Below are 26,182 nucleotides of genomic sequence, written 5' to 3' on the forward strand. Positions count from 1 at the left end.
TTAGAAAGTAATAAACTGATAATAGAAAAAACAAATGTATAACATCAACAAGTTATAATGACAATAACAAAAACAATTAAAAACAAAAAATGAACATGTTAAAAAGTATATTTGTGTGTGAACTAGAATTTCAAAACAGCAGTTAAATGAGCTTTCAGACATCTTTTGAAGCATTTATCAGAGATGGAGTCCTTTTCCAGATGGGAAAAGGTATTTATTCCATAATTTAGTCCCTAAATTGAACAATAAATTGACCTCTGCATGTCAGAAATCTTGGAGGATGAAGATCTAAAGATTGACGCGTTGAATAAGAGTGAATCTGAGAATTAAATTTAAAATAAGTCTTAAAGTGCTTTGGAAAGTTTTCATGATCTGAATATACTTGTAGCAGAGGATGAGAGGTGCAGGAACAATCTTTGAAATGTCAGCTTTTATACAATAGACTGTAAAAATATGGTGATACGTAGTTTCCAGAGAACAGTGGGAGCTCCGGTTATGGCCATCTTTGGCTGTTCCTGACTCTGCCTATCTTCAGGCTATTTCAAAACCGGGCAAAGAGGTGAGCTGGGGTGAGCTGGGGCAAGCCTGCAGGAAGCTTAGGGCATGTTTTATTTGAAAATGACGTGCACCGTTTTGCTGCAATTTATGGGTTGAAAGACATGTTCGTTCTAAACGGTGTGAAGCAAGCACGGTATGAAATCAAGGTATGTTTGTTCTAGTTTGTGTGTGTCAGTGGTGTTACCTAGTCACCATAGTCAATATATCCACTTATCCTTCGATATATAAAAATGGACGCGATAGATTTTGTGGACTCGACAATTGTTGTTTACATAGCCATCAACATTTTTGTGAGTCACCTGCTTCTGTCCCTGTCCTGTTAGTCAACCTGCTCTCTGTGGGAGGAGCAGCTCACACACACTCACACACACACACACACACACACACACACACACACACACACACACACACACACACACACACACACAGTGGATGCTAGCCAGCTGAAGCACAGTGAGTGTGTTACTCGAAGTTTCCCGACGGCTTCACAACTCCAGAAAGTTTGGTGGAATAAAAGAAATTGGTGCTAAAGCCAATGTGGTGGGTAAACATTTTGGATTTCACTGATCAGCTCAGCAGCAGAACAACGACTGAGGCCCCTGTCGCTAACTGTGTACAGCATCCGCCACTTATTGTAAACAAACCAGCATGCTAACTGTACACATGGTATCCGCCGCTGATCGTAAATTAAAACGGCGTCGCTAACTGTGCACAAAGTGTCCGGTGCTTGTTGTAGCACATAAACACTGTACTGCTACAGAGCTAACTGTTAGCCTGTTAGCACATACACACTGTACTGGTACAGAGCTAACTGTTAGCCTGTTAGCACTGACTGCCCCACCTCTTAAAGGAGCCACGCCACTCTTACAGTGGAAGCATTATAACGCATACTTTTTGTGCTTATTTGAGTAATACTGCAAATGTTTGACAGGCAGTAAGAATTACCCAAAAAATATCCGAAACAACTATTTATATATTATTTATAATATATAATAATATAATATTTATTTCAGTGCAATTTCTGTTAACAGAGCCCGAGAGTCTATTTTATTTGTTTTGATGGTAGTTAATTTATGTTTTATTTGTCTAGGATGTTTTAATATTTCTTTTTGACATTTCAATTCCAATGTTTAATACTCTTGAGGTTTAAAAATTGTAATTGAAACAATCGTTTATCGTGATAGTTTCTGGGAAAATATATATCGTCCTAAAAAAATGTGTTAAATTATTATGAAAATGAGACCATCTTGGGCTCATCAAACATCATAATAATTATGGTAATGATGTCCCATTTATATTCTTTTCAAACCATGATTTCTTATAGTACTTTTCTATGTAATGTATTCCATTTAATGGCTTTTTATTTAATTTGCCTAAATGTGTGATAGAGTTCTGATGAAACACTGCTGTTAATTAAAGGCAGTGTTATTGCGTAAATGCATTAACAGGATGTTCATTGCACACCCATTTCCATTAAATAAATAATGAGTCACCTGGCATAGCACCCACCTGCCACTCAAGCTGGCCGTGCCCTGAATTACACATGACATGAAATATTACTGATATTAGCTGTACAGACCAAAACTGTTTTTTGCATCAGGTTGTAAATATTTTTGAATCTGCTGTAAAGTTGGGCATTTTATACAGAAGAGGATTTTTTTTCATTATGCAGTTCGAGAAAAAAGTAAAAATGACAATGACGAGAATAAAGTTGAGTTGTTGAGAAGAAAGTAAACTTTTTGTTGTCGGTTGGACTACAACCTGATTTTCATAAATGATAACATGATCAATAACCACAATATTTAAAGGTGTAGTAGTATTAAAAAAACCCTACACATTAATGAGATATTCTTGGTAGTAGCTACCATAACTATTTTTTGGGGGGAAATCTGCTTTTATGTAATTTAAGTGTTTCTTTTAGACAAGAGGGGCACCTGGAATGCCGTGCTTAACCTGCTGCCCCCGCGACCCGGCCCCAGATAAGCGAACGATAATGGATGGATTTATACGTATTTTCTCAACATTGTATTTCGACTTTTTACTTCTTAATGATTGATTTTTTTCTCCTACACTGTAAAAAAAATCTGTTTAATTTACGGTAAAATACCGGCAGCTGTGGTTGCCAGAACTTCACCGTAAAAATGAGAGTGAGTGGATTTTCTATTCTAAATTTAAATGTAAATATCAGCAAAAACTGTAATTTAGACTGAGTATTCCTGTTATTTTTAGGGTAATTGTGTCATTCATTCACACATCATGGTATTTCTCCATAAATTTTGCATGAAAATGTTATGTTTTTACAGCAAAACTGTGTGTTTCTTCCACCTTATGGCAGAAAAAAGTAAAAGTTTTGTGCTATTTTTTGATTTTGATTAATTAAAAGTGTCTAATATGGTGATATACAATTTTTTATTTTACGCCCTATTTCTGATGTATTTGACAGTGTTTTACTGTTATTTCTGCAAAGATTTTTAACAGTGTACCTGGCCCTAATCCTCTTCAGTAATTTTAATACGGGGGTCTGTGGGGATTTAGATTAGATTAGATTAGATTTGACTTTATTTATCCCACAGCGGGGAAATTTCTTTGTTACAGCCGCAGAAAATCACCCAATATTAAGATAAGATAAAAAACAATCTAAGAAAAGACATTTAACAATATACAAAATATACAAAAATAATAATAATAATATACTATATACAACTTAGTGCAAATTAAGTGGAGAATATACAACTTAGTGCAAATTTTACTTTACTTTATTAATTTGTGATTCCAGCCTCAAGTGGCCGTTGGAGGAACTGCAGTTTTTGCACTTTTTTATTTTTCAGCCTTGTGTGTTGCTGCTTGGTTTCTGCCAATGGTGCCAAGGTAAATTGACAAAAATAGCTGTGTGAAAAACTTTTACCGCCATTAGCTTCGTCAGGGGCAGGGCACAATATGTCCCAGAATGCCGCCTGCTCTCTCAACGAAAAAAACATTCTTTCCTTTACCACATTCTCTCCACACCTTTGTCTGTCTCTCTCCATCTAGTCTCCACCTCTCCACACTTGTTTCCAAGTGCCCCCACACCCACTCTCCCTATTCTCTAACATGCAACAGCAGGACAGACATTCCTGAAGAGGCGAACGAGTAAGAGTCAAACCAAAGACAAAGATAAACACTGTGGCACGCCGTAATGATTATTATCTCTCAGCTATTTGTCAAAGCCAAACACTGGGAACATCCCATTAAAAAGACAGCTGTATGTCGCGCACAGCAGGCAACATTTCTAAAGTCTACTCTGCCTGTCGTTACCAATAGCAAAATCAGTGCAAAACTCCAGGGTTTCTCATTAGCAGCACTTTACGCCTCGCAGCGACAAAGCAATGACAGTAGCTCCTCGTTCTTTAGCCGCTAAATGTATCGCATTTCAAATAAAAATCTAATCTCCAGATAACTACCTTTCTGCCTCTGTGATCACTCTCAAGAAGCAGGCCATGTGTCTTGCTAATGATTTGATTCTGTCTGCTGGTTCGATACTGTCACACAGGCTTTAGCAGGAGGTCAATGCAAAGATCGGAGTGGAAACAAGCACACTTACACCCCCGAGTGCACTCGGATGGAAGCGGTGCTCAGTGGGATGCCGAACGAGCCCGTCTCTATTGTGTCGTCGTGGTAAGGTGTTACTCTGCCGTGGCCCTCCGGTTCAGTAAACAGATCAATATGTGGGAGGCTGTAATCCTATAGAGAGGAGGAAACAAGAGCAGCAATTAGAAACACACTTGTCCTTAGATTTACAGCGTAAAATCTAAACTAAGGATTCTGTTCTTACAGAGTCTGGACTGGATATCAATAAAGCAATATCCAGTATTAGCTCTGTGTGTGAGGGCCATGTGGGGCGAAGATTAGGGGCGCACCGATTCCGATTTTGGCCGATACCGATTTTTTTATAACTCACAGCATACACCTTCAATGTTTGAATCTTATTATATTGAAAAAACAATAACAAAGCAGTATTTTTCTTTAACAAATAAAGGAAATCACAATGTCTGAGGTAGTTAATAAAATATTGAACTTAAAGTAAATAGCAACAATTTACAGGACAAACTAAACAAAAAACTGCAACCATAAATAAATAAAGTGGTTTTTGTTCTGTACAACATAAAGACAACTAGGGAGGGCATCGATTTTCGAATATTTGAATTCATTAAATCATAAAAAATCGAATAGTTCATCATATCTGGAAGAAAAAAAAGTTGTATTACTGGTGCCTTCCACACGGGGGCAGCGTAACATTTGATGATACAGTGTGGCAGACTAGATGCCAAACTGTAGAAGAAGAAACAAACTGTAGAAGAAGAAACAAACGGAGGAGAGGGTTTTCCACGGCAGTCTATGGGCGGGACAAACGACAAACAAAAAGATCGCTAAGTGAACACCTGCGCAGCAGCACATACACACTGTACTGCGACAGAGCTAACTGTTAGCCTGTTAGCACATACACACTGTACTGCTACAGAGCTAACTGTTAGCCTGTTAGCACATACACACTGTACTGCGACAGAGCTAACTGTTAGCCTGTTAGCACATACACACTGTACTGCGACAGAGCTAATTGTTAGCCTGTTAGCACATACACACTGTACTGCGACAGAGCTAACTGTTAGCCTGTTAGCACATACACACTGTACTGTGACAGAGCTAACTGTTAGCTAACTGCCGCTAACAGCGGCTCTTCTTTACGAGCCGGCCTCCGGCCTATTATCTAGGTAGATAAGATCGGTTTGACGTAAAGGAATCGGCCGATCACCGATCCCGCAAAATTAAGGAAATCAGCTGGCTGATCGATCGGTGCACCCCTAGCGAAGATGATGTAGATATTTAACACAGTGAAGACAAAATGAGGTGGAAGTATTTATCTGGTGCGCTCACCCCGACAGCAAGACGAATCGAGCCGATCTGCATCGGCGGGTTGTTGTCTGTCTCCGGCCCTGGCTCCGCCCACACATTGGCCAACTCCATCCCGCCCTCCTCCAGGGCGATGGTGCGTCCCTGGAAGTCAGGCTTCTCGTACAACAGCCAGCTGAAGTGAAAACAAAAAGTGTAATTATATAGCCAGAGACAGATAATTATATGCTGGAAAAAAAGAGAAAGGAGCAGCATGAATGAATGCATGTGGTTTAAAAGTTTGGAAATATGCAATTTGGCTTTCTTTCCAAAAGTTAAATAATGTGAAGCTGCTTCTTAAGCTCACACATTAATGTTATTGTTTGTTTGATGGAAGTACAAAAATGTAAACTCTTAGCCAGGAAGCGTCATTTCCTGAGGTCTCAGCCCATCACATGACACCACGGTCCATGTTTTCACTGTGGTTTCTGTGATGACTCAACAAGTGAGATGAGATAATTGTTCATTTGTGATCTTTAGACGTGCTGGTATATATATAGGAGGATTTTGTTACTTTTGGACAGAACCAGTCAGTCATAAACCAGTGACCACATAATTATAAGGACAAAGTGACAATTATCGCTGCTCAATAAGACTTGTGGAGACAAGACACGTGAACCTGAAAGCTTGAGGCTAGATTTACAGGAGGGAATGTGAGAAGAGGAATTATCACAGTATATATATATATATATATATATATATATATATATATATATATACTGTGCACAGAGTGTCTGGTGCTTGTTGTAAACAAACAGAGATCTCTAAGTGAACACCTCCTGCAGCAGCAGCACATACACACTGTACTGCTACAGAGCTAACTGTTAGCCTGTTAGCACATACACACTGTACTGCTACAGAGCTAACTGTAGCTAACGGCGGCTCTTCTGAAAAGTCGCCAAATTTAGCAATAAAGATGCTAAGTTGGGAACACCGCTTCACCGGCTTTTAGAAATGGCGTGTTTTGTTGTCGTGTAGAGTACTACGTCACATCCTGCTTAGTGATCTATCCAATCAGTAACCAGGCTGTTTTCAGGGAAGAAAAAAGACCCTGCTCTTCTACAGGGACTGAAAAAGTCCCGACAAAAGCCAGCTCAAGACGGCTCGTATTCAAATTAGAGGCGTTTTGGTGAGTGAGACCCGCCTCATTCCGGGTATTTTCAGTAGTGGAAACAGCCCTATAATGTTTGCTATATCTGGAAAACCCCAATAAAATGATTATCATAGTTCGTATGAGTACATTGTTTGCTGCAAAAGGTATTCAAATATATGAGAACTACCCCTTTTGTTATTTTTAAGAGCAATGTGCAGGTCTAGCTTGAATGTTAATGGTACCCTTTGGAGTTTATGACCACTACCTGTATTACAGAGCAAATTCCCAGTTCCCAGTTGTGCACATGCACACACACAACCATTGCATGCAATACACACATTCCTGCCAATGGTTTCACACGATTCCACTGATCTACAGGTGGCAGCAACACGCCCAGAAATGCAGCAATGCACCAACAAGAACTAAGCGAGGTGAGGCAGTTTTTAGTTATTCTGCTCCTCACCTGTGGAACAAACTACCTGTAGATGTGAGGTCAGCTCCTTTAAATCAGGGCTAAAAACACTATTGTTTACTGTAGCGTACTCTTAACTTTAACACTTATCTGCTCTACTCTAGATAGATAGACTTTATTTATCCCAAGCTGGGAAATTACAGTGTAGCAGCAGAGACAATAACAACACAATTAAATAAAAAGAACAACCTAGGCATACTTCAAGCAGTAAAATATAAAAATACAATAAAAATACAATAAATGTAATGTAAAAATAAAGTGTCTAAAGAAGGAGTATGTATTAAGGAGTAGAATTCCAGTGCAGAATAAATATGAATATGCAGTATAAAAATGTTGGTGCTATGAAACAATAAGGTGCAATGAACAGTGTGCATAAAAAACACAAAGTGCATAACGACGGTATGTAATGAACCAGACTATTTATTATTGTACAGTGTGATGGCATGTGGCAGGAAATATTTTTTATATCTGCCCTTACTTTTTAACTATGCAATGTTTGACTTGTGCTTTTTATTATTGTATCTATTTTCTTATCCTGCTGTATCTTATTTTATCTTATTTGTATTTTTATTTCCATTTCCCTGTTTTAATTGACTGTTTTTTTTTTACTGTTTTCAACTGTGTCTTGCTGTTTTTAACGTTTACGTAAAGCACTTTGAATCACCTTCTGTTGAATTGTGCTATACAAATAAGCTTGCCTTGCCAACAGAAATAGAAGAAGTCTGCAAGCAGTTTTACAGGGAAGGAAATGCATTCAGCACTTTGGCCATGCAGGCCTCAAGGATACACATAATTTGCCCTGGTGAGTAACACTGAATCTAATCAGTTTGTTTACAAGAACACAACTTTCAAGGAGAAAGTGAGAGTGGAAACATAATCACAGTTATCAAGTAGGAAACTCTCACTGCTGATGCTTTATTAAACTAATGACACATCCAGGGGCTGAACAGGCCGCGCTGGCTTCCCAGAACCACTTGACACTAATTAGAACTACACTTCAGTGCACATTTTCTTTTTTCTCAAAGTTCCAGTTGGAAGTAGCGGCATGTACTTACCATCCTCTAACAACCTTCACCGATATGAGAGGCGAGAGCTGCAGAGAAGTAGCATCTGCTACGTCCCGGTAAATCTCATGTGCCTGGCCGCTGAACGGAGCTTTCTCAAACAACACCATCTGTGTGCAGAAATAAGAGACAGTGTCAGAATATAAACACACTAAGAGAAATATTAAATAGCATGTTTAGATTCCTCTGCTGCTAAGCTTAATGCATGGAGATCTGACCTGCAGGAGGAATTGACAATGGAACAATGGAGTAAAGCGTGTAAGTTAGCCACAGACGGGTAACACACGTCTAAAAATGCTGCAATTTAATTGGCTAATGCAGTAGTTCTCAACCTTTTTGAGTCGCGACCCCCAATTTAACATGCATGTTGTCCGTGACCCCCGCTCACTGAACACAATCTCACACGCACAGTTCAGATCACCCAAAAAAGAAACAAAATGACCAAAAAAGACACAAAATGACCAAAAAAGACACAAAATGACAAAAAAAGACACAAAATGTCAAAAAAAAGAAACAAAATGACCAAAAAAGACACAAATTGACCACAAAATGATCAAAAAAAGACATAAAATGACCAAAAAACTCACAAAATGACCAAAAAAAGACATTAGGTGACCAAAAAGACTAGTGGCTGACTTCCAAAATGATTTGGCGACCCCCAGAAATCATCTCGCGACCCCAATTGGGGTCCCGACCCCAAGGTTGAGAATAGCTGGGCTAATGAGAGTGTACATTACACCAGAAAAACTTAACAAATTTAATATGCAGATTCCTGACCTCTGTAATAGATGTGGAGAAGATAAGGGCACATTGTTCCACTGTATATGGTCATGTCCAAAAATAAAGGAGTTTTGGGAAGAGGTTAGAGTAATAATACAGGAGATTTTATCAATTAGACTGGTGAGGGAACCCACATTTTTCCTACTGGGCTTATATCCTGTAGGACATAACATAAATGGCTCTGAAAAAATTTTCATAAATATGGGAATACTACAAGCAAAGAGAGTGATAGCTCTAACTTATTTTGCTTATTTTTAGATTTAATAATCTGAATTTTAGAAATCTTGTCATTTTGTGTCTTTTTTTAGCAATTTTTTTGTCTTTAGTCATTTTGTGTCTTTTTTAAGTAGTTTAGTTTTTTTCTGTCATTTTGGATCTTTTTCTTTTGTAATTTTGTGTCTTTTTTTGGTCATTTGTTTGTTGTTGCATGGACAGATAATTTCACTTGACAAGATTTCTTAAATGAAGATTATTAAAACTAGAAATAAGCATGTTGAACGCTTAAAATAAGAAATTAGTTTAAAAAAAAAGCTGTGCGATGCGATGCACTGGAGCAGAGTGCACTGACAATTATTTGTTTCTTACCAAGATAAAAAAAACTATTAACGTGGAAAAATATTGGCAAACCAAGTATTACGCATTGGTTCAAAGAAACGTAGAAAAAATTACATATACTCTAAAAGATAAACAAGAAATATTTCAGAAAATATGGGGGTGCTACATCCAGTATATTAAGAACAAAGATTTATCTGATGTACTGTGTGAAACAGGGACAAAAAAAAATATAGCATGTTTAGTCCATTCCATTAAATCGTGATTCACATCGCTGAGTAAGACCTAATTGCATGACTTGGTTTCTCTTTTATGCCTACGGTAAAAAAAAAACATATTTGTCATTATCTGAAGCAAGAAGCATGAACGTCATCATCATTAGTTGAACCAGCAGGCTGTACTATTAATGTAATGCAGCACTTTAATATAAAAGGGGTATTTTAGTTCATGGGCCAGCAGAATATTGAAGTTTGTGAATAATAAACTAGAAAACTGGCTGCTATAGTCAATAATGCTGTTTTAGTTTATTGCTAAAAGCTTTCATCACAGTCTAAAAATCTTTTCATGCTGTTTTTCAGTCAGGACAGAGGATCCCCTGCACAGCCGGAGCTGGAGGTATGGAGAATTAAAGCAACATGCTGGTAAGAAACTAAAAATGCCAAACACCAGGGGAACATCTCTCCTTCTCACTGCAGAAAAAGTGTTGTCTAAAAGCAAAGAAAAGCAAGATAAAAACACTAAATCTGAGGGAAATGATCTTGCTGCATGGACAGATAATTTACCTTGACAAGATTTCTTAATTAAGATTATTAAATCTAGAAATAAGCATGTTGAACTCTTAAAATAAGAAATTAACTCTTAAAACAAGATGAATTAAAGCTGCAAGCAGTGATGAACTGCATATTATTTGTTTCTTACCAAGATAAAAAAAACTTTAGATTTAGAAGTGTTGATAATCTATCTTGTTTTAAGAGTTCATTTCTTATTTTAAGTGTACAACATGCTTATTTCTAGATTTAATAATCTGAATTTAAGAAATCTTGTCATTTTGTGTCTTCTTTGGTCATTTTGTGTCTTTTTAAAGTAATTTAGTGTTTTTTCTGTCATTTTGGAACTTTTTTTTGTAATTTTGTGTCTTTTTTTAGCAATTTTTTTTGTCTTTAGTCATTTTGTGTCTTTTTTAAGTAGTTTAGTTTTTTTCTGCCATTTTGGATCTTTTTCTTTTGTAATTTTGTGTCTTTTTTTGGTCATTTGTTTGTTGTTGCGTGGACAGATTGACAGACAGACACTTGACAAGATTTCTTAAATTAAGATTATTAAACCTAGAAATAAGCATGTTGAACACTTAAAATAAGAAATTAGTTTAAAAAAAAAAGCTGCAAGCAGCGATGCACTGGCCCGAGCAGAGTGCACTGCAAATTATTTGTTTCTTACCAAGATAAAAAAAAAAAAATATATTTTTCTTTTTTTTGGTCGTCTGTCTGTTTTTCGCCGTGTGGCTTTGTACTGGTGTATCATTGTTTTCATTTTTTGTTGTTGTGGTTATCCTTTATATTATTCTTTGTATGTTATTTGTGTGTACATTGTCTAATTTGTAAATATGTTTCTGAGTTTTTGTTGTCTAGAATTGTGTTTTAGTGTTTTGTTTTCATATTGTGGCTCCTAATAAGTAATCCACTGTTCTTTTCTTTGTTTCTTCATTAATAAAAATAATTATAAAAAAAATAAAAAATAAATAAACAAATAAAAAATAAAAAAAAACTTTAGATTTAGAAGTTTAAATTCTTGTTTTAAGAGTTAAATTCATATTTTAAACATACAACATGCTTATTTCTAGATTTAACAATTTAACAAGCAAGATCATTTCCCTCAGATTTATAGTTTTTTTGTGTTTTTAAAGGAAAAACTTTTTGCAGTGCGCAGTGCACCAGCAATAAATTATGTTCTACAATAATGCAGACCCACAAGTTCTGCACCGAGTTGGCAGCACTGAATTGCATGATTGTAATCACATCCAGCTGAGCATTTGCACTCGACTGTTTTTTTCAATACTTTGTTTACCCCCAAGAACACCATATGAAAAGCAGATGTTTTCACAGAACAGAGGCTTGTCTGTCCAGATTCCTGTCTCTATTGTGTGGGCAGAGTTGTGCCTACTGTACCTTTCCAGGGCGCTTGTGAAATCCCTTGGCAGTCCTTATCTGGAATGCAAAACACATCATTTTCATTGCGACAAAGACGGACGACCAGTGCAAACATCCCATAAAAATGCTAGAGAAAGCTAATCTGCATTTGTTTGTGCAGCAGTACTGTGCCTGTTGAAAATCCTGACCTTTTACTTTACTTCAGGGGACACAGTGGGGTCTGAGGAGACTGTTTTGATTTGTATTCAAGCTCCACACTGCCTGGCATAGCTAGCAGGGGAATGAGTTGCTTAATACAGCTTGCAAATATGCAAATTGTGCGTTTGGCAGCTACAAATGGCAGAGAAGAACTTCAGCAAACAGAGCTTGTAACATCAAGTCAGTCAGACAAAGACAAAATGCCAACAATCACTGCACAAATGTTAATATTTGCTCGTATCTCCTTTGATAGTTTACTCAGTTACTTTGAGTTTTGGACTGCTGGTCTGACCAAACAAGTTATTTAAATATGCACTGTAAAAAATGTTTGTAGGAATTACAGTAAAACACTGTCAAATTGCATCAGGAATGGGGCGTAAAATTAAAAATTGTGTATCACCGTAGTAGGCACTTTTAATTACCGTAAATCAAGGAATAGCACAATTTTTACTTTTACTGTCATGAACTGTAGGAAACGCACTGTTTTGCTGTAAAAATATAACATTTTCATGTAAAGTTAATGGAGATTTGCCATGATGTGTGAATGAATGACTAGCGGCTAACTGATGCTAGCGGCGCTACTTGTTACAGCTACAAGAGTAGCCATTAGCGTATCAATGCTAACTCAAAATTGTGGTAGCAACATTAGCTGACTTTTCATAGCGGCGTTATAATCGTGCCAGTTCAGCACATTGCAGAAGTTAGCAGAAGTAAGGATTAAAAGTTATTACAATATAAAATTGTTAGTTAGTACAACTTACAGTTGAGTTGACAAAAATCTGAATTCAGAGTTGAGCAAACTCAAAAACAAAACTTAAAATATTTAGTTTAATTGTCCAACTTAAAATTTTATCGAAGTTTGTTGCCTTGAAATTTTGAGTTCACCCAACTTTTCTTTTTTTGCAGTGTAGCTGCAGCACTAAATTGTTTTAGGTGAGAGAGAAAATATGCACTGTTTTTTAAAATTCAGAAGCTTCCCAACTAATAAAGATACCGGAATGCAAATAAGTTTTAAAATCAGGTGGATATTTCCATAAAAACGTTAGTTGTGCAGCTCTAAGGGCTAATAACGGATATAAATATTTTCTAGCTCACCTCCCAGCAAGTAGCCGGAGCTCATATACATCAAAGAGATATGCAGCTTTAATTTAGAAGTATGAAACTAGAGTCATCCTTTAATAATATGCATGCTTCACACTTACTTTATGCCTAAGCGTGCTCTGAGGCTGAGCCGCAGGCGGCTTCAGCTCCGGGAGTTCAGGCTGTGGGATCTCAGGGAAACGTGGAGGCAAAGGTGCTGCTTTCACAGCCAGGTCTGCTTCACCTGCAGACGCTGGGGTCGTCATTTTACCAATAACCTGATGCATAAACAGAAAACCAGACATGTACTGGTCAAAAGTTTTAGAACACACCAACTTTTGCAGAATTTAATTGAAAATGATGCAGTTTAATGTCTCAGTGTACTCATTTCACATTTTATGTTGGACTAAAGGACTAAAAAAAGACACAAAATGACAAAAAAAAGACACAAAATGACAAAAAAAAGACACCAAAAGACACAAAATGACTTAAAAAAGACACAAAATGACCAAAAAAAGACACAAAATGACAAAAATAGACACCAAAAGACACAAAATGACTTAAAAAGACACCAAAAGACACAAAATGACCAAAAAAAGACACAAAATGACAAAAATAGACACCAAAAGACACAAATTGACTTAAAAAAGACACAAAATGACCAAAAAAAGACACAAAATGACAAAAAAAGACACCAAAAGACACAAAATGACTTAAAAAAAGACACAAAATGAGTAAAAAAGACACCAAAAGACACAAAATGACTTAAAAATGACACAAAATGACCAAAAAAAGACACAAAATGACTTACAAAGACATGAAAAGAAATAAAAAGTGGACAAAATAGCCCAAGACTCCATAGAGTTTTTTATTTTATTTTATTTTTTTTTACTTTTTTACCCTTTTATTTGTCTTTTTTTTTAATCTCTAACTCTGTATTGGATTGAGCTCTTATTACTATTTTATTCTATTTTATTTTATTGTTTTACTGTTTTTAGTATTTTATTGTTTTCATTGTTTTTATTTATACCTATTTGTGTATGAGGTATTCTATTTTAATAACTGTACAGCACTTTGGTCAACTGAGGTTGTTTTTTAAATGTGCTCTATAAATAAACTTTGACTTGACTTGACTTGACATGTTCAAGGGGACCTATTATGTTTTTCTTTTATTATTTTTTTTAACTTTGTTTATTAAGCTTTTTCACAATAAAACACAGACATAAAGTAAACAAAAATGGAAACACTTTAGATTAGGGAACACATTTTTTTTTTTTTTTTCTTGAAAAAAACCCCAACTAAGATACTTTACAACCATTTGCACTATTCAGTCTGTATATTTTGCCTTTTATATGTTTAGTCTGCATATTTTTTTAGCTTATTTTACTGTTATTCTTTATATAGCTTGTGTATGTGTATATTTGTTTTAAACTAGGGTTCTGAGAGAAAAGTAATTTCAGTTCTCTGTATGTGTACATGTGTAGCAGAACTGACAATAAAGTGACCTTTTGACTTTTAACTTTGACATATTCAACATTAATTAGTTGCTTATTAGCATGAAAATAAGTAACATATTGGTCATGCAGAATAAGGCATTAATAACTACTTAATAATGACAAATTAAGAGCCAATATGTTACTTATTTGCATGCTAATAAGCAACTAATTAATGTTGAATATGTGTTCCCTAATCTAAAGTGTTACCAAATAAATAAATACAAATAAATTATAATAATAATAATTATAATTTGAAAACCAAAAACAAACAAGCAAAAACCAGTACAATACATACTGATTAGTATTTAAGCGGGTTGTCATCTAAACACAATGAAATTAGTGGTTGTCATAATTACCTATTATGTTTTTCCTTGTTTCTTTCATTTTTACAATGTTACAATGCCATGTTAAATGTGACCAAGACTCAAATAAAGCTTAAATATGATAGAAGAGTGATCCCTGAGAGCATAAAACTGGTTGGAAATCTGAGTTTTTCATTTTTCCAACAATGTTTTTAGCTTGTTATGGATTTCTGTATATCTGCTCCAGGCATTTTACTGCAGTATCTACACAACAACCCCTATATGTAGCTATATGCTAACCAAGGCAAACCTGTTATCTTGGTTTCAGTTGTTTCAATTTTGGGTCACATTCCTGCTGGAACATGTTTTACTGAGTAGATGCTGGCTTTAAAGCTGTTATTGGTGTTTTTTTGTTTTTTTTACGGTAACACTTTACAATAAACATCATTTATAAATGGTAAACAGATTAGTTTATTAATGTTTAATCATCATTTATAAACCGCATATAGGCCATTTAGAATGGTAAATAGGTAATTTATTAATGTTTAACTAACTAAATCATTTATAAATGACAAATAGATGGTATTTAAATATAAGTTTATAGTTACTTTACCATTAACAAACAATTAAATTATAATTTATCGTTTATTATATAGTTTCAGTTACTCATTTTAACATTTTTAACACCATATTAAGTATGTTAATGATTTTGAAGTGATTCATATACCTTTAAGAAATTGGTTGAAAACATTTAAAGATTAAATATGAATAGAATTTTGTAAATGGTTAATAATAACTGGTTTATAAACCATCTATAAACATCACTTAGATGGTTATTGTAAAGTGTTACCAACATGTTTTATTGAGTAGATGTTGGCTTTAAAGCTGTTATTGGTGTTTTTTGTTGTTTTTACTGTTACTTTTAGTCGTTTTTTACAGCTGCAATGACAGACGGTATAGAGAAAAAGAGAGCACAGATTCAGAAATGCTGACCAATCGGAGCAGACTTTTCTTAAAGAGACAGGCACTACAATGGACTGTTTCAGACGGAGGGTGGATAGATAGAGGCGGGGCAGTTATGGGCAGTATGAGGAAGAAAAATGTTTTTGAAAATGAAAGCATATAAACATGTTCTAGTAGAAACTCCAAAGTACAAGTATGAAGCGTAATTTGTCCCCTTTAAAATAAAGGGCTTTCATTAAATGAGAAATACACTCTGATTGTTGATTTGACTTTGCTTAATTGTGCTAGAAAGATGTAGAGTATGTGGAATCTGTGTTCATGAGAACTTCTTTAACCCATAAGAACCCAGACCCAGTTATCCGTAAAGGAAAGTTATGGGGGATATATCACAGACCAAGTGAACCACGCAGAACATATTTATGATGTGGTTGTTTTTTTTTTGGTCATTTTTTTTAGTAATTTTGTGTCTTTTATGTGTCTTTTTTAAGTAATTTAGTGGGTTTTTTTTTGTCATTTTGTGTCGTTTTTTGGTCATTTTGTGTCTTTTTTAAATAATTTAGTGTTTTTTCAGTCATTTTGTGTATTTTTTGGTCATTTTGTGTCTCTTTTTTAGTAATTTTGTGTCTTTTTTGGTCATTTTGTGTCTTTTTAAGTCATTTTGTCTGTCTTTTTTGCTGTCTTTTTTAAGTAATTTGGATTTTTTTGGTCATTTTGATACTGCCTCCAGTGGCACCCAGGTAATTTGAGTTTGAGACCTCTGTCCTAGAATATTTAAAGTGTTTGTTACATGGGTGTCACTGTGGGTTCTTATGGGTTAACATTCACATTGTTGGTGATTAGTTGGTGAAAGTAGAGAGAAACTAACCTCTGTTTTGACTCGCTCCTGTCCTTGTGTGCTCTGCGCTGGCTTCGCTGGCTCTCGGGGGAGGTACTTCTCTAAATAGTCCGGCAGCTTGAAGTCGTTAAAGGAGGGAAGTGGAGGGCCTGAGTCACCGACCGCAGCCTGGGCAGCCTGGGCTTCCTCTCTGTTGCTGAGGGCCTGTGTGTCTCTGAGTGGAGCTGTGGTGGTCGGGCTGGGCGGCGGGGGGCTTAGCTGGGGGCTTTCGCTTGGTGACACATCCCCAGAGCTGGTGCCCTCCGCCTGGAATCCATTCCTTTTCCCTCTGAGGATGGAGGAGCTGAGGCTGCTGAGGACGCAGCTCCCCTCCAGGCGAGACTTCACCTTCACCTGCTCGTCTTTCTCCTCCTTTACACCGTCCTCCTCTCGGTCGGGGGTCCGGTCTCGGAGCCGGGAGTGGGTGTCCAGGCTGCTGAGCAGCAAGCTCCTGTCCGCCAGACTGGCCCTGGCTGGCTTCAGGGCAGGTTTAGCCTCCTTGTTGTGGAGTAAGAGGCTGGGACCTGTATCTACAGAGAACTTACTCTTCTTCCTCAAGCCGAATTTAAACTCATCTGGGTCGAACTGCTTCTCGAAGCGGTCCTCCCTGATGGCGGGCATGGCGAATGGCGGCTGAGGGGGACGGATGTGGTTGTGTTTACGCGGCGGGAGGGAGAACGGGGCGCAAAGCTTTTTGATTTTCTCAACGAAATCATCGTCGTCCAGGTCGTCGGCCGTGTCCAGGAGATTGCTCTCGCTTCCGGAGTAGCTCAGTTTGGGTTCGGAGACTTTGAGCCTCCGTTTGGGAAAGTCCACATCCAGCCAGCTAGAGGGGGCATCTTGCCCCGTCATGGAATCATCTTTGCTTAGTCCCCTTGGAAAAGGCAGCTTCTTCATAGGTGCACGCTGGGTTGAGCCTGAGATCAGCTTGTTAGCCTGTGGGGAAGTGGTTGCTTTTGGAGACTGACTCGGCTTATCGACCGGTTCCTTTTTAACTGTTGTGAGATGTGAGATGTCGCCATTAGCAACAGGTTTTTTCACTGGTGTTTTCTCAGCTTTTTTCTCTACCACACTAACTGCAGAGCTAGAAGCTGCGCTAACTGTGGAGCTAGAAGCTGCGCTAACTGCAGAGCTAGAAGCTGCGCTAACTGCGGGGCTAGAAGCTGCACTAGCTGCAGAGCTAACTGTGGAGCTAGAAGCTGTGCTAACTGCGGAGCTAGAAGCTGCGCTAACTGCAGGGCTAGTAGCTGCGCTAACTGCGGGGCTAGTAGCTGCGCTAACTGCAGGGCTAGTAGCTGCGCTAACTGCGGGGCTAGAAGCTGCGCTAACTGCAGAGCTAGAAGCTGCGCTAACTGCAGAGCTAGAAGCTGCGCTAACTGCAGAGCTAGAAGCTGCGCTAACTGCAGAGCTAGAAGCTGCGCTAACTGCAGGGTTACAAGCTGCGCTAACTGTGGAGCTAGAAGCTGTGCTAACTGCGGAGCTAGAAGCTGCACTAACTGTGGAGCTAGAAGCTGCGCTAACTGCGGGGCTAGAAGCTGCACTAGCTGCAGAGCTAACTGTGGAGCTAGAAGCTGCGCTAACTGTGGAGCTAGAAGCTGCGCTAACTGCAGAGCTAGAAGCTGCGCTATCAAACGGGCTCTTTGCTATCTCTTCTGCGCCCTTAAGTGAAGTGATACCACTTGTACTCTCTGAACCTTTTGATTCCTCACACTGTCTCGGAGCCGGTTTCATTACATCTCCTGATACTTTGACTTGAGAAGGCATTGATCTGACAGTTAAACCTTTCCCCCCATCATCCTCCCCTGCTCTTTTAATGCTTGCGGATTTCGAGACAGAAATAGGAGCCGACTCTTTAACAGATGATTGGTTTTCTGACAGATTATCAGCCTGTGCAGTTATCAGCGCTGGAGTGCAATCAGTGGCTTTTACAGACACTTTCTCAGCTGCCTTGGTTGTTCTGGTAATGGAGTCAGAGCTGGAGGATTGCGCATCATTAGCTCCATGTGTACATGAGTCATCTGGTGGATTCTTTGTTTTTTCCACTGATACAGAATGAGGCTGTAGTTCTGGCCCGGCCTCTGACCCGCGGCTTTTTGTGGACTTTGTTTCCAACTCAGAGGACACATTTGCTGCTTTTCCTCCCTGTGATGTCCCTTTCTCACTCTGGACCACAGCCTCATTAGAGGCGCTACAAACATCTTTTTCTGGAAGTGTAGTCTTGCTGAGTGTGGCATCTTGTTTTTGAGCAGGGAGGTGTGATGTTACACTGGTCTTTTTTGGGGACTGCGAGGCTGGTTCTGCTTGGATTGTTTCTGGTTTTTCTATGACTTTAATTGCTTGTGTCTCATCTTTTCTCTCATCTCCTGCAGCACTCCCCTCTCTACCTGAGACGTCTTGTCTGCTGTCTGAAACTTTGGCTTTTGTGGTATTTTTATCTGAATCCTGGAGCTGCGGCGGTTTTTCTTTGTTTTTCTTCTCAGTCTGATTTGTTTTTTTCCCCTCCACCTTCTCTAATATCTCCACATCTTTACACACAACCTGACTTATTACTTCTACGTCCTTTTTGGGTGGCTGCTGTGTTTCTTTTTTATTCGGCTCTATTACTTTTCCTTTACTTTTTGACTCTTTATCTAATTTCGGGTGTTCAACAGGTGGCTCTTGCTCCTTCGAAGGAGTCTTCTTACTCCTGGGTTGTTCAACCTTAGGTGAGGGGGAGGAGGTGGAAGTTTCTTTGCTTTCCTTGGAGCTCTTTTCTTTCAATAAGAGACTGTGTCCCCCTGTCTTTTCCTTCTTTTGGGGTAAAATAACGACATTCTTGTCAATTGGTGTCTTTGTTCCGCCGCTACCAGCAGCAGTATCAGGTTCATCTTGGTTGACAGATGGTTCAGGCAGTCCCTCCTGTCTGTTAACCGCTTTGTCCTTATTCTCCTTTTTAAATGTGTAATCTAACTGTTTCTTCTGCTTGTCTAACACCTCCGATTCCTCCTTTAATGCTTTCTGTTTCATATCAAGCTGTTTGTCTGATGCATTTCCTTTATCCGACGGTAATGAGACTTTCTCTGTGAGTTGTTTGGAGGCAGAGGCAGCCTCCTCTGTAATATCCTCCTGTTGTTTAATAGCAGTGATCTCTGGTTTACATGGAAAGCAATCTGCTTTGCTTTCACTATTTGGGCTGAGCGGACTGGTTGGCTCCTTACTTTTTCTTCTTTTAGAGCGGGAGCCTGTCCTGCTTGGGCCTTTGGACTTTGGGCTAATGCAATTGGTCATTTCTGCAGAATCATCTGTCCCTTTAGACGCCACATCTGCTTCAACACTGGCAGGTTTCGCACCCAGATCGGCAGCTTTAGAGTCCACTGTGTCGTTTGTTTTGGAGTCTGTTGGTTTCTCTTTAGGAATGGAAATCTTCCCCCCTTCAGTGGTGGTATCCCGCCCGTCTGGTTTCAGTGCTATCTCTGACTTTGCTTTTGTTTGTATTTGCTCTTTAGTATCCGGTTTACCCTGATTGTCCAGTTCCGGTGACTTTGATGAAGCAACTGCGACAGACGTGGTGGATTTTTGAGACATTCCTGTCATGGCTGGTTTGTGAGGCAGCGATGGCCGTTCCTGTGTTTTCGACGCCTCTGTGAAGTTCTTAACTCGCTCTTTGATCGTCATCGTCTTCTCCCTGAGGGGTGACACAGAGCTGGAGCCGGTCCTGGCTGTGGCGTAACGCTCGGCTGATCTTGACCTTTCTGTCGACACAAAATCAGCTTTGACTCTTTCCGTGGGTTTCCTGACTGGGGAGACATCGGCACTCCTCGGGGTTTTAAACGTCGTTTTGAACCCTGCTGCCGGCCGCTCAAAGAGGTTGATTTTATCCGCAATGCGACCTTTAACCTCTGGCTTAGGCTCCTCATCAATTTTCTTCAGCTCGGGTGGTCTGTGTATCACAAAGTAGAAGTTAGAATTCAAACATCCATTTTTAAACATTAAGAGATGATTTTAATTACCGTATTTTCCGGACTATAAGTCGCAGTTTTTTTCATAGTTTGGCCGGGGGTGCGACTTATGTGTGAAATTATTAACACATTATGACCGGTATATCATTTCACATGTTATTTTCACACTAAACCGCAAGAGGGCGCTCTAGGCCGAGTATGAGGATGAGTCTGACGTAAGCGACGTAGAAGAAGAAGCGCCGCATCTTCTACCTCCGGAGTTAGCGGAGTTGTTTAAAAGTGACACCGAGGATGAAGATTTCATTGGATTTTAGTTATTTGGAGTGACACGGATGGTTTGGTAAACTTCTTAGCATGTTATTTATGCTCTAGTTATCTGAATAACTCTTAATATGTTATGTTAACATACTAGGCACGTTCTCAGTTGTGTCATGTAACGTAAGCATACCGTACAATTATTCAGCCTGTTGTTGCCTCTATTCTATTTTTATTTTAAATTGCCTTTCAAGATGACATGTCTGTTCTTGGGGTTGGATTTTATCAAATAATTTTCCCCCAAAAATGCGATTTATACTCCAGTGCGACTTATATATGTTTTTTCCTTCTTTATTATGCATTTTATGGCTGGTGCGACTTGTACTCCGGAGCGATTTATAGTCCGGAAAATACGGTATTGTATTAAACTTGTGCAACTGCCTCAATATGCATCGTCTGTCAGACAACACCCTGATTACTTTTAGCCTTTTTGACGCCCTTGTTGTACTTTTAAACTCATCAAACTTGGTGGTCACATGAAAAATTGTAAACACTCCAGAGAATCTTTGTGTTTAGCGCCCATGGAGACAGAGCACATTTAGGTCCCAGCCCTCCAAAGGGGAAAACAATCAATCATTCTCCACTGAGTTTGTAGCAAACAATACAAACATTAAAGCTGCTGTGTGGTGGCATGCAAGACCAACAGGGAGCTTCTGAACAAGTCTTTAAAAGGACAACAGTGAATACAGATGTATGCCATCAGCAGTGAGAGTTAGAAAACTGTGGGATCCTGACACTAAATCTGCAGGAAGCATTTTGTCACTAAGTCAAATATTCAAATGTCAGTTTTAGCCTAACTATGTTTCTTTAAGTTAAGTTAAAGCAGTTTGACACTGTCAGCTTGAGTTCTAGTTTAATTTGGATGAATCAGAAAGATAAATGGGATATTTTTTTTTGCAAGCGCTAACACATAGCTCACATTAGCTTGCTAACATTAGCCTGCTAACAGCTAGTGGGGTCATCCCTAAATTCCCCAACCGGAGAACATAGACACGCTCCGCTTGCTAACAGCTAGCTTGTCCTCTGCTCTGTGGTATAAATAGACTGCTAAAATGATCATCTGACATGTTTAATCCATATTTTTTAGCCAACTACAGACATTTTGTTAGCATTTCAGCCCTTGGTTGGATATTGCAATGGCGATTTGGAGGTTTTATACATTGCATTCTGACTCTATAGCGTCCCTGAATGTGTGGGAGGCTTTGGTTGGTACAAATTTGCTCTGATATTCATGAAACTTGGCACCCATATTACTCTCATGATTTGGATTTACTTTACTTTCATTAACTCTGCTCAACTGCAAGCCGGCTAGTTTGAATTTAGTGCATATTTATGTGTATTTTATGCAAACTCCTCCTAGAGAATTTATCTGATTTGTTTCAGACTTGGGTTGTATAACCCTCAGACGCTAAATTGCTAAGGAATAGTCAATACCGTATAGTCTAAATTAATCACCAATTCGGGCAATTTCTAGGTATGGAACTTTTCAAAAAAACTCCTCCTGGATGATTTAACAAATTAATCTAAAATTTTCTTAGCAAATTCTCAACAAACTGGTTTCATCTTGGGTGATTTGTTAACTTAAAAATAACTTTAATTAGATTTTTCTGTCTTTACAGTAACAATGTTGAAGTACAGGGCTGTACTTTGTGTCATGACTCACTCTATTGTTCCACCTGCATTATTCCACCCATAGCACTTACTGCACATTCTTTTGAAATCAACATCAAGCTAGACAATAGGTTGCCTTGTTTGCATATGTTGGAGGTAAACTAGTTGTAAAAAAATAAACTTTTATTCTGAACAAATAGGTTTCTTTTAATTCGAATACATTATTGGACTTTATTATCCAACTGCGGTTTAAAGAAATGTGATGTGTCATTAAAAAAAAAAAAATCACAAACTGTGTTTATATTTAACTAAACACATTCAGGTGTGACTTACCTGGCATGAATCTCTGTTCTTGGCTTTTCCTTCTCTTCATCTTTGTTATTCTTTAACGCTGCTGTGAGTTCCTGGGTGTCTCCCGCTGGACTTTGCTTTGGTTTCAGAGGCACGTTTTTTGTAAAAAGCTTCACCTCACTCTTAGAAACCTTCATACTCCTGCGTTTGGACTCTGGCGTCTCGGTCTTCCTTTGTACTCTGTAAAGACTGTCGTCGTCCTCCATTTTTGCCGCCCCATCAACAACACATGCCCCGGCGGCTGCAATGAACGAGTTTGCGTCCTGGAAGTTGTCCAACTGCTCGTCTGTCCCGGGACAGGAAGTCTTACTCTCTGCTCCTTCAGGTGAGGCCTGAGGGGAGGGCTTGTGCTCGGAGGAGGAGTTTATAGAGGACTCTCCCACGTGTGTCTTTGGACTTTTGCCCTGAGGACTGGTCACTGTTTTATCTGATGGAGGGATTCCCTCTGGGGCATGTTGGCTGCTGGGAGGCATTTTTTCCTGGGGGCTGGTGGCTCCATCTCCCTGAGAGTTCTTCCTGATCCTCCTCCTGGCTGCGTTTTTACGCCCCATGCTGTCGCTTTCTGTTTGTTCTTCAGGTTCAGACGGCAGCGAGTCTTTGCGTGATTTCAGTGACACTCCCACCAGGGCGCTGTAATAACTTTCTCCCTCAGTATCAGGCTTCACATCTGTCCTTTTGTTCTCTGAAGTGAAATCAAAACTCGGGGATGACTTTGTTTTGGCGATCACCTTTAGGTTCTTTTTTGTGCGAACCACTTCCTGTCTAGCACAGGTGTTTTGGCCACATTGGATCACGCTGGTCTCCTCCAGGTACACATGGAGCCTCCTGCCTGTCTGGGCCTGTGCTCGTCTCTGGGCCCGAGGCTGGATCTGGGCTGGGTCAGAGTCCCACACCACTCCCTGCTCCGGAGCTGCAGAGAGATGTGTCAGATGACTGGCATTCCTCTCAGGATTCCCGCTCGCTGAAGTACCGTTGCTGCTCTCCTCCCTCTCTCTGCCCTGCCCAGCTCTCTCCTTCCTGCACTCCACAAACTCCTCCTCTTTTGGACCTCCTTCAGCTCCCTCAGTGCTGCTCACAACGGCCCCGTCTCTGTGGGCAGACTGCGTGGCGTCCCCTTCTCCACTGGGGAAAATGTCTCTGGAGAGACGGAGCGGATTGGAGCTCTTTTCCTTCTCCTTCTCCTCCCACTGTTGCTCCCCTGACTCCTCACTCCTCTGCTCCTGCTCTCCCACTGACTTCAGAGCCTGCTCACTAGTTGGGGAGGCATTTTCAGTGGGACTCTGCGGACTCTTTCCCCTCCACGGGGAGAGCCAGCTCCCGATACGACCCAAGACCCCAGTGCTCTGCTGCTGCTGCTGCTGCTCCTCGGGGCTCTCAGACTAAATCAAAGCAAAAAGGGAAAACCCACATAAATATCTGCACCCACATGCAGTTAATAAACATGCATATTTCAAATGCATATGCGCAAACTCTAAATCTAGATGAGCTGACAGGAGTTACACGTGGTAGTGCAAACATCATATCTTGCCATTGAACAAAGGAAGGGAGTGCAGGCTTGGGATCAAAAGTAAATACAAGTAGATGTTTGTTCATACTTGGACATGTTTTTAGTATGGCCATGCATCTCTCAGCATAGGAAACACATGCAGGAGTGCTTATAACCCGTAAGCTTACCGTAGAAAATACCATATCATTCAGATTCTTTATGTAGGATGTGAACATGATTTTGCTTTAGAACAAAAACTCCTACAGAGCATAAAAACAAAAACAAAATCATTCCACCAGGAAAAACAAAAGCAGAAAATGATCATTAAAAAAAAAAAAAGATATTCTGCCTTAGCAAAGTGATAGATCCATCCTTTAACTTTAAGCAATTTCTTTTGGCAGTGAATTCAAGTTCAACTCACCCTTAATTAGACATAGAAGAAAACTTTTTCGGCAAACTCCAAAATAAAAACCTCTGTCACAAGTTGCATGTTGACTTTAGTCCTCTCTGGATCCTGTAAAGCATCCACAACTCTGCAGACTGAGGCACCGCACAGAAGTTCTGCCCCTCCAGCTCAGCGCACGCAGCCCGGTGGTAAAACGATGCATTCACGTGTAGCTCGGAAAAAAGAGTGTCACTATGAAGCCGGTTAGTCAAAAAAATGGACGCCCACCTGACCTGACCTACACCCAGACAGACAGGACTCAAGTACCAGTGGTGGAATGTAACTAAGTACATTTACTCAAGTACTGTACTTAAGTACAATTTCGAGGTACTTGTACTTTACTTGAGTATTTCCATTGGTAACACTTGACAATAACCATCCAAGTGATGTTTATAGATGGTTTATAAACCAGTTATTATTAACCATTTACAAAATTCTATACATATTTAATCTTTAAATGTTTTCAAGCAATTTCTTAAAGGTATAAGAATCATTTTGAAATCATTTACTTTTTTAGTAAGTTTATCAGTTATAAATAAAAAGTAGCTGATCTTGAATCTGGGTGACTTAAGACACAACAGCTTGTAGGGCCTGGATATGTTTAAACATGTTTGAGATATTTCTAACTTGTGTGCAATGTGTATATATATATATATATATATATATATATATATATATATATATATAATTTTATTTTTTATTTTTTTTATTTCTTCTTCATTGTTGGTCTTCTTATTTCTTTCTTCTTATTATTTTTGCATGAGTTCCATGAATCAAAAGGTCAAAAGGTCAAGTGCAATTTTAATTTATCACCTGTTCTACCATAATTAATAACTTAAAATAGGAAGGAGCGGAGTAATGGGGGATATTTTTTTGATTGTTTGTCTATTTTACTATTAAATTACAGTGTCAAAGTTTGTATTTGGCATTTTTGAAAAAGATGATAAAAATGTTTCATGTGTTGTGTTTGGTACAAATCATAAAACCATCTCTCAACTTCTAACACACATGTCTTGTTTGTCTTTCAAACAAGACATGTGTGTTAACATGTGCTGCATGTTTGTATAAGTACATTCCATATAGAGTGTAACTGTCAGTACTGTGCTGTCGGCTTCTACTGATGTTTGTCTCAATGTCTCTTTGTATACACATAATAATATTATAATTCTGGGTTCTGGGTCTGCAGCACAGACAACAATGGGGATTGTTTATTGTTAACAAAGTGGGAAGAGGGGTTGTAATGGTAAAAAGAGTGTTAAAAATTATACCCCAAGATAAAATCAAGCAAGTTAAAAATGCATTGGTTTTGTCGCAGCTAGATTATTATTTTCCGATTTGGTCTAGTGCTTCAATAAAAGATTTAAATAAATTGCAAGTTGCCCAAAATAAAGCAGCACGCTGTGTCTTACAGTGTTCCTATAGAACAGGGGTGTCAAACTCTGGCCCGCGGGCCAAATTTGGCCCGCAGTGTAATTTTATTTGGCCCGCGAGCCAATATCAAATTATTATATTATTATTGTACTATAAAAGCTGA

The 26,182-nt window shown here is 38.8% G+C and overlaps 1 protein-coding gene across 1 annotated transcript in view; it reads right to left on the reverse strand.

Moving 5' to 3' along the window:
• The window catches only part of LOC131991437 (beta/gamma crystallin domain-containing protein 1-like), a 70,335-nt gene extending 44,862 nt beyond the window's left edge, over nt 1-25,473 (reverse strand). The window contains exons 1-9 of the mRNA XM_059356894.1: nt 25,462-25,473; nt 22,700-24,096; nt 18,102-20,421; nt 16,494-17,570; nt 12,990-13,145; nt 11,608-11,646; nt 8,105-8,223; nt 5,470-5,620; nt 4,139-4,278 (exon numbers count right to left, since the gene is read on the reverse strand). Coding sequence (XP_059212877.1) covers nt 4,139-4,278; nt 5,470-5,620; nt 8,105-8,223; nt 11,608-11,646; nt 12,990-13,145; nt 16,494-17,570; nt 18,102-20,421; nt 22,700-24,096; nt 25,462-25,473 — 5,411 coding nt within the window. The remainder of the gene's footprint in view (nt 1-4,138; nt 4,279-5,469; nt 5,621-8,104; nt 8,224-11,607; nt 11,647-12,989; nt 13,146-16,493; nt 17,571-18,101; nt 20,422-22,699; nt 24,097-25,461) is intronic.
• Between the last annotated feature and the right edge of the window lie 709 nt (nt 25,474-26,182).

Source organism: Centropristis striata, chromosome 18, assembly GCF_030273125.1.
Source record: "Centropristis striata isolate RG_2023a ecotype Rhode Island chromosome 18, C.striata_1.0, whole genome shotgun sequence".
NCBI classification, from domain to species: Eukaryota; Metazoa; Chordata; class Actinopteri; order Perciformes; family Serranidae; genus Centropristis; species Centropristis striata.